This window comes from Copadichromis virginalis, linkage group LG18 (genome assembly GCF_057382275.1).
Source record: "Copadichromis virginalis isolate Kocher_CV1m ecotype Utaka linkage group LG18, C_Virginalis_male_GT1.1, whole genome shotgun sequence".
Lineage (NCBI taxonomy): Eukaryota > Metazoa > Chordata > Actinopteri > Cichliformes > Cichlidae > Copadichromis > Copadichromis virginalis.
The window spans coordinates 9244984-9254467 of NC_140635.1; the positions used below are offsets into that span (position 1 = coordinate 9244984).

Consider the following 9484-nt stretch of genomic DNA (forward strand, 5'->3'; position numbering starts at 1 on the left):
ATATTCACAAGCAAATAAAATAATATATTCAATAGTTGTTTTTTGTTTTATCTTTCAAATCCTGTTTATAAATTGGCTTTAGCCTGTGCAGCATCACAACTCAGGTGAGTTCTAAAGAACTCCTCTATCTTCTTCCACAGGTGGATCTCTGCTGCTGCGTGGGCCCTGGGCTCCCCTCCCCACACCACTGAGAAGCTAAGCATCCCATGGAAAGCAGAGGAACAGAAGGGTCCATAGGGTGGCTCCAGCAAATGTCCAGCTCCAGGATAAAAAATAGTCTCAAAGTTCTCCTTCCCACGACGCTTCAGTCTCTCCACCATCTGGTCCATGTAGGCCTTGCTGTCCCAGTTGAGGTCATCCTCTGCAGCCACAAAGAGAAACTGGCTCTTGGCTCGTTCAATGGGGACGAGGCTTCCTTTGTTCTTCTCTTCCAGGGGATCTTCAGTAGCATACTTGATAAGGTTTGCTCCAGACTTGGTGGTAATCACCTTGCTGAAGTCAAACATTAAGGGTGAGAGGATCTGCTGTTTCTTGTAGTAGAGGGGAGTGCCCACACTGGCACTGGTGCCATTGATCCAAACTAAGGCCTCCACACCGGGCACGAATGCAGCAAGAGAGAGCGCGATATCTGTTCCCTTTGATCTTGATATTATGCCGACTCCTTTACTGCCCGCCTGTGAAATAACACACAGAGCTCAGAAACCGGCAATTCCAAAGTATTAAAAGTTGTGACCTGCTGGGCATTTAAACTGGAACAGTTTAAAGAAAAAAATGGGTGTTCTGGCACATAACTCGTAACTACACATAACTAGGACTCCCTAAAGCAGTGTCTCACTTTTTGCCAAGCAATTCTTCAAACCTGACTGATTTTTAACCAGTTCACTGCATTTCACAGACTACGCATGCAATCATTCCCCCCCCCCCAAAAAAAAACAAAAACATTTGCTTCACATTCGGTCTGAACACACAGTTACATGGGTTCTTGTAAAGTTACGCTGCTAGCTTAAGTGTCACCCACTGGACCCACCTTGGGGTGGTGGCGTAAGAAATCCACGGCTTCTTTAAAGGGGTCCAGATGTATCTCTTTCATATTTTGTCTGTCACTGAACACAGCAATCGTGAGGACCAAAAACCCTTTGTTGGCCAACAAACAGGCTCTTTTCTCAGACATGAAGGTGCCCAGATCCAGCACAGCAGGGAACGGACCTTCTCCTAGAACACAGACAACAAAAGTTTCATGTAAGTAGGTTATAATCATGCATAATGTGCAACTTTAACCTAAAGCCCTACAATAAAAGATCCATATTCAACACTTCATCTATGTTTTCCAGTTTAAATATGAATTAAAATGTTTTTCACTCATGTATCGTGATTTTTGGTGTAAGTTTCATCATATAGTTTCATTACAGCCCAATTAGTGCTGTATTTTATGATCTCAGAGGTGTTAAACACATTTATTTTATATTTAAGGATACTTTTAAATAACTTCCCAAAGTAGTACAATAAGTACTTCTACAAAGGATACAGCTGTGCAAATATGATTACAGCTAATATGACAAGCCACCCCCTCCTCTGTCCTCCAGATGCATTTTAGGAACTGAGACATCTTTTAAGACATCTGTTATTAATCTCTGTCTCTCTTCCACAACATGTCTTCTATCCTGTCTTCCTTCTCTCACCCCAGATGGCCCCGCCCCTCCCTGAGCCTGGTTCTGCGGGAGGTTTCTTCCTGTTAAAAGGCAGTTTTTCCTTCCCACTGTCGCCAAAGTTCTTGCTCATAGGGGGTCATTTGATTGTTGGGTTATTCTCTGTATGTATTATTGTAGGGTCTGCCTTACAATATAAATACTTTGAGGCGACTGTTGTTGTGATTTGGCGCTATATAAATAAAATTGAATTGAAATTGAATCAAGAAAAGTGATGTACCCTTTGCAGAAAATATACCTTCGCCACCTGTTAAAAAAAAAAGGGGGGCCCACTGTAATGATAGTGAATACTTCTAAGTGGAAAACCACATACAGTACCTGGGGGTGTAAACAAGACTCCTCGTATGTTCCCCTCTTTGACTGGGTCCCGACTGACCCCGTCTCCCATCAAAAACCTCTCGTTTGTCTCTTCTGCCAGTATCCTGCCATCCGCCTCCTGCTCATGCACAGAAAACTTCACCACGTGAGGGTTCAGAGCTTTGTTCTTGAAGAAGTACTTGTGCAAAGTGTCTGCCTTCAGTGACTGCAGCAGACCCATGGGCTGCACTCCAACGTAGCTCCCGTTGAGTGAGGGGTCTCGGTTCAGGTCGACCTCTCCGCCATCATCTGCCCTGTAAGTGGCTGAAGAGCCGAACACCACTTCTCTCTCGTCGGTCGATGTGGCTCTGATTGTGACCACCTGCCTTGACCGCAGCCCGGCCACTTTCAGCTGAACGGGCTCATCAAACAGACACCTGGTGCTCGGCAGCAGCCTCAGCCTGACTTGGGAGGACATCTTTTCTGAAAGATCAAAGACTGAACTCCATGAATGTTCAATATTTGGACAAATGGGTCATTGCAAGGAAAATAAAAAAGAAACATTCTTGGAATGCTTCCCACTCGACACCATCAGAATCAGATCTTTTTTTTTTTTAACTTCAATATATTTGAGGACGCAATGCTACATACTATGTAGATTACTGGAGTTACAGACCAGAAAGTATACAGTGTTAGGTCAAAATGTGGCACTTTTTAATGTCCCAGCATTTTTTAAATCTCACAACTTTTTAACCACATGAAATTTTAAAGGCTGAAAATTACATTTCAGCTTTGTTACAAACAGCAACCTATTTAATTTTAATTCAGCTGTCTACTGGGATATATCAAAATTTTCAGTAGTAAAACTTCATAAATTTAATGCCAATGATGCAGAGAAAAAGAAACAAGCAATAATACACTGGGTATTTTTCCTGCTCTGATCAGTCACTGGAGAAAACTCTCACAGGTGCATTTTGATGACCTTTCACATAGTTACTGGATGTGAAAGGTCATTTTTTCCCTACATTCTAGTGTCCAAAGTAATTTTCTAAAGCAGGGATTCCCAAAGTGTGGGCTGGGGCCCTCTGGTGGGCTGTAAAGATACTGCAGGTGGACCACAGTATTAACAGAAATTCGGTTTGGAATTACTCGGAAGTATGTGTAGTTACATGTTCATACAAGTTAATTTACTTATATAAAAAGTGAATTCGAACTGGTAGTACGAGGTGGTTAGTTTGTGATATTATTCATTACTGTGACCTTAATTTTCTGCTCATGTATTTAAATTTGTATCCCTGTGGCAGGCGGGGTCACACACTGGCCTTAACATTATGCATATGATTGGGTAACAATAGCAAATTATAGCCTGAGTTGTTTATGTTTGTTTTGTTTTCAAGGAAACATATACATTTCTTTTGTATTTTAATTAGAGGGAGGATTTCAGATTGGGTGGGCCCCGCTAGGTTTTCTTTTTTTAAGAGAAAACGGAAGTTGTTGTTGGGGACTGAAAGTTAATGACACACTGAAATCCCTAAAGTTTATGGAATTTTGGTTAATTGTATGGATTAAACAAATGACACTAATGGCTCTTGGCTCTGGAGTAATCGCTGAAATTACTCCAGAGATCTAAAGCGTATCTTATATGAATATTTCCCATAATGCTGAAATGCCAAGTGTATCATATTTAATACATTAGTTTTTATGACTTTTTTGAGACTTCCACATTATTAGTGTGAATTTTCCCCCTGAGAAATCTGAAGAAATTGCACAATAAAATTTCAAGCAATAAATTGCACAAAAATGCCAGCTGAAGTAAAAAAAATAAAAAAATAAATTAAATTAAGACTCATACATGCACATTGATATTTAATTTTTTTTATGGGTCTAAAGTTAAAAAAATACCTGTGTCAAAAAGATGAACCATTTTGTAGTTATTTCATGGTTCAGGCTTTACAGGGTTAAAAACGAGTTCAACTGTTGTTTCATTCTTTTATTCTGAAGCACATTTGAATTCATGGGATTAATTTCTTCTTTTCTTATGTATGTGTACTTTTGATATTTGTTTTGTTTTCTGTTCATTATTAATCATACTGTCTGTGTAAAACACCAGCTTCTAATCTAGGCATGGGGATATCTTTAGAGTCCTGCATATGCAAACCATGCATATGTCACAGAGGGACAACACAACAATAAACAAGGGGAGACTGAGACAACATGAAGACAATATAGATACAGTATAATGAGACGGGGGAAGTTAGCTCAACACAAAACACATTACATATCCATTACCAAAATAAAACAGGAAATGTGACACAACATGAATCCATCCATCTTCTTCTGCTTATGTAATCCAGGGTCACAGCGAGAACATAGATCATTTGACAAAATGAGCTCTTAAGACACCGAGACCATGACAGCTGTATATAGATTCAAGGACTCAAGAGATTTTTCAAATTAGCAAAGAAAAAAAATATATCAACATTTTTCTGGAAATGTATGTTTCCATTAAAATAGTAAATGGCCTGTATTTGTATAGCGCTTTACTAGTCCCTAAGGACCCCAAAGCGCTTTACACAACCAGTCATCCACCCATTCACATTCACACACCGGTAATGGCAAACTACATCGTAGCCACAGCCACCCTGGGGCGCACTTCGTAATCCATTTAAAAATTCATCTTAAGTCACTGTCTGCTTATTCAGAAAAGTCCTGTTTAATTTTTTATAGGAGATGTACTCCAGAGAAGCTCCTCACTGTACAGGTGAGACGCTCGTGACTGACTCGCAACACAAAAGCTGCCAAAATAAGTGAAAAGCAAGGATTCTGGTATCTTACTGCCCCTGAGGATTTTTATCCCTTTCCAAATTTATTTAACAACACAAATTCAAAACAGCTGATTATTCAGCTTCATTATATGACATAAACCCTGTATTCTCTCTCCCCTTGAGCTTTTATCTCTTAACTGTCACCAGATTTTTGTTATCTTGTCCACACAAACAGTTTTATTTGAATGTAGTTTGCAATTTTTCTTGCACAGAATTTATGCAGATAAAGTTATCACATCATTCCACCAAATGTTACAGTTTATGGCAATAAGACATGGAAGAAAAGCACAAAACTGCATAAAAGGTCAACCTAAACCTCCAGACATTTGAACACTTTTACTAATTTGTAATCCATGATCATTTCTGCACTAACATCTGAATGTGAAATAAAGCTTCACTCTGCTGATCTGTTACTTACAATCATCTAAAAGCCTTTATGTCCCATTAATTTATTTTACTTGTGATGTGACAGATGGACGGTGGGAGTATGTAAATAATCATAACAACAGCAAAAATGTACTGACAAGGTGAAAGTGAGGGTCTAGAATCTAGTTATAGTTCAATCACTATATCAAGCTAAATGAAAAGGCTTTAAGCTGAATTCATACTGATGTAGATGTAAACTTTACATAAACTGATTTTTGTGCTCTGAGGCTGAAAAGTATGCCAAAAACTGCCATTCTTTTAACGGGCACCTGAGGCTATATCCAAAGAAGTGAGTAACTCTCAGCAGTAGGAATACACTTGTTTACAGCTTGGACCAAAGCCGTTTTTTGTATCTATGGCTAATTTTCTACTTGTAACAGCTTCATGCAGGGTGGAATTTTATATAACTTACCCATTTAAATTGTGTGCAAGTGGATGTAGCCACATTTAGTGACAGGTGCGTGGAAACTAGGTCAGTACTGTTTTAGTGGGCCTCACCGAAATTGACCTCTCAGCCACGTAACTGGGTAAGTTTTGTATTATTTAAAAATGCAAATCATCAGCTAGTCCAAGAACTTTGTGCTCCAATTCTAGTGTGTGATGTTCAAGTATTTAGTTTGTTACACCAATATATTGTATTGATATAGTTTGCTTACCAAGCTTGGAAGCATTGGGTGATAACTACATCCTCTTGCTAACGCACTGCTTACACCAGGCTGTTTTTCTGTTTGTTTGTTTTTCATTGTTATTTTTAAGTATGAGTGATAGAGTGAAATAACATGTTTTAATTCAAGTTTATTATTTATTACATCAACGCTAAAAAGAGTTTAGTATTGATTGCTTAACTACAAAGGATTGGAAACAAATCTTTCATCCATTCTGTTTGGGAAATCTATCCATTCATTTACTTCCACTTACCTAATTCCGGGTCACAGGGGGCGGGGGGAGCCTATGCCACCTGTCATAGGGAAAGCTGGGTTCCACCATGGACAGGTTGCCAATCTCTCACAGGGCAACACATTCATTCACACTCACATTCACACCTACAGTCAATTTAGCATGACTAATTAACCTAATTGCATGCATGTTTTTGGGCTGTCCAAAGAAGCCAGAAAGGCAAAGAACATGCACACACAAACTGGGTTGAGACTCAGAACCTTGTTGCTTTGATATTCAGTACAAATCACTGGTCCACTCTGCTTGACACTCAGGAAGCTTTAGGTTTTAAATGTGGTGCCTAAAGTTAGATATTTGGGTCACATCATGACTGATCTCTGCAATGATGATGTGCAGCACCACTGCTGCACAGTATATGCACAAGCAAATATGCAAGTCTTTAAATTCTACATGTGTACAGATGATGTTAAAAGCTCCTTTTAGATGGCTTTTTTTTATTGTACTCCATCTTAAACCACAATTATGGCACAAAAATGAAAGAAAAAAGCTTTAGGATGTTGCTCAAGCTTGTGCAAGTGCAACACTAAATGTGTATTGTTTTAAGTTTTGATTGAGTAGTGTTAGTTTGTTCTTTTCCTTTGTTTGATGACTTCATTTACTTTTGTTTGAGCAACCAAAAAAAAGTCAAGTGGATTTCATAATGGTTTTGAACACACTAACAATAAAAAGCCCATTTAAGCCTCTCAGAAAATTCCTAATAGAACATCTCAGCTTTTCATTAGTTATCTATTGTTTTACAGAGTTTTTCAAATCCTGCAGGAGGCATTACTCTCAAAACAGAAATAGTAACACCCATGATGTTAACCTATTGCTCCCTCTTGATGCAGTGTAACCACTGCACTGTTAAGCCAGGGGGCTTTTTTTTTTAAAATCTACATAAATATACACGGTACGGTATCATATACCAAACATTAAATGTATTTTTTTTTCCTAAAAACTATGAAAATACAGATTTCCATGCAGTAGTGTTGCAACACAGAATCTGACATGATGTCTATGCCTATTCAGGCCTCACTGGGAACAATGTAAAGCACAAAATGTGTGGGATAAACATGTAATTGTTATACTTTTACCAGAAACGTGGAAATCTTTGATCATCTGTTTTCAAAAGCAGGCCAACACGTTCGCTGTCTGCATGTTGGCAAGAGCCCGAGGACCACTGCCAAACACAAGGGCCGCAGAGGGATTTGAATAAATGTTTCTACAATCACTGTTTCCTCGTGTCCTTTTTAGATGAATTAAAAGGAGATGATATGGTGGCTCTGCTTGTTTTGGATGCACTGTGCAAGGAATGAGACAAAGACTAAAGAAAAGCGCTCTTGCGTAAATCAAAAGTTGTTTGACTTTGGAGACCAACTTTTTCCTTTGTGTGTTGATAAAATCAAGAACTACACAAAAAGTGTACAAGAACTAAGGAATTTTCTACACCAGTCATTGCAGTTAATCAAATCGCAATCACTATTGCTAGGATTTAGTTTCCCGTGAAAGCTCCAAGAGCAAGGCAGCTCTCAGATTGTGGTTTTTGATTGTTTTGCCAGTTTCATAAAAAAATTATAGTATGAGACATGTGCTACAGATATATATATATATAAAAATTATTTACTGACCTCTTACAGCTACAATCAATAAGATTTATTAATAACATAATGTAGGGTGCGATCGTGGCTCAAGAGTTCGTCTTGTAATCGGAAGGTTGCCGGTTTGAGCCCCGGCTCCGACAGTCTTGGTCGTTGTGTCCTTGGGAAGACACTTCACCCGTTGCCTACTGGTGGTGGTCAGAGGGCCCGGTGGCGCCTGTGTCCGGCAGCCTCGCCTCTGTCAGTGCGCCCCAGGGCAGCTGTGGCTACAATGTAGCTTGCCATCACCAGTGTGTGAATGTGTGTGTGAATGGGTGAATGACTGAATGTAGTGTAAAGTGCTTTGGGGTCCATAGGGACTAAGTAAAGCACTATACAAATACAGACCATTTACCATTATGTTTAGAAACAGAGTGGACCTTTCAAATTATTTCACACATTTCCTCTAGGTTCAAATTTGTAGCTCTTTCTCAAAAAATTTGAGTGATTTCATTATTGTAAACCCAGTAAATGTGCTTTTAAAGTGCAATCAACACTTTGAAACGGTTCAAACACTGGATAATATCTCATTATGGCTTCCAGATGGACTAAATAAATAAAAAGAAGCTTGCAGCTAGCAGCATGAAATAGTGAAGAAAGGGGAGCCGATATCATGTGATGCATTATTGAGCAAAGTGTAAGAATAGTCTAAGAAGAATTTTGGCTTTCAAGTTTTCTTCAACTGACTTTAAAACAGTCTTTGTCTCTGTCCTTTGTTACTAAAGTCCTAAAGATACAACACAGTCTTAAAAATAAATACATCTGCACCACATGGGACAGAGATCTTGGCTCCTCTTGTCAGCAGCCTGCTGAGATAATTACACGGTGCAGACTACATGAACATGGCCTAATAATACACAGTGCAGACATGGCAGGCTTGTAAGGTTCACCAGATCAGCAGCTTGGCCCAAAACCATTCTCGTTCTTACTGTTTTTTAATCAGTTGGAAGAAAAAGGTGAACACCTGAAACAGACAGTATTATTTGTAATTGTTACTGTACGGGGGACTTCTTGAAGAAAGAAATCAGCTGCTAATCTGACCGAAAGCTTGTTTGTGTCAATGAAACTTTGAACTTTATAAGCCGATCTTTTAAACTATTCACTGAATTCTCAGCGTCACAAATTACCAACATGATGTTAACAACAATCCAAGGGAGAGCAGCAGCTCCAGTCCTTCATTAAATACCACAAGCGATTAGATGATGAGAGAGAAACTACAGGAAAAGGAAACTCCATCCACAGGTGGACCCACAAGGAAGCGTCACAGAAGAATGAAAGGGACAGAAGGACTGAGAGAGAGTGAGTGAGAGGGAAAAAAACAGGGAAAATCCCAAAAAGTTATTGTTAGAGGCCAAAAACCAGGGGTATTAATATCCAGGTAAAATACCCCAGCTTGCTCCAGATCCTTTAAATCACCTTCAATTAATTCAGTGAGATTTTTTAGGTGTAACTGATTTTGCAGAAATGGAAATGTTTTCCAAATTCAATGTTTTTTAATGTGACATAAACAAAAGTACAAATGTTGGACTAGAGTAGGATTAACCTCTTCAAATCTTATGTTATTTAGTTCCATTTAGTTTGATTAAATCTTCTTTAAATAGCACCAAAACAATACAATTATTCAGCAAAGAATTCAACCCCAGCAGTTTTTATGGGT

The 9484-nt window shown here is 38.9% G+C and overlaps 1 protein-coding gene across 1 annotated transcript; it reads right to left on the reverse strand.

The window, feature by feature from the left end:
* On the reverse strand, positions 1-4950 carry LOC146687243 (acyl-coenzyme A thioesterase 1-like). Its single transcript, XM_085440368.1, has 3 exons — positions 2025-4950; positions 1028-1212; positions 1-674 (listed from the first exon to the last, which is right to left on the reverse strand). Exons 1-3 carry the CDS (start codon positions 2479-2481, stop codon positions 66-68), a joined length of 1251 nt encoding a protein of 416 aa, XP_085296494.1. The 5' UTR covers positions 2482-4950; the 3' UTR covers positions 1-65.
* Between the last annotated feature and the right edge of the window lie 4534 nt (positions 4951-9484).

What these genes read in the sequence shown, in the direction of transcription:
- LOC146687243 (XM_085440368.1), bottom strand. Translation starts at nt 2,481, where the DNA reads ATGTCCTCCCAAGTCAGGCTGAGGCTGCTGCCGAGCACCAGGTGTCTG. An exon ending in AGTCTTGTTTACACCCCCAG is followed by an intron (nt 1,213 to 2,024) that starts GTACTGTATGTG and finishes TCTGTGTTCTAG; the next exon opens with GAGAAGGTCCGTTCCCTGCT. An exon ending in TCTTACGCCACCACCCCAAG is followed by an intron (nt 675 to 1,027) that starts GTGGGTCCAGTG and finishes GTTATTTCACAG; the next exon opens with GCGGGCAGTAAAGGAGTCGG.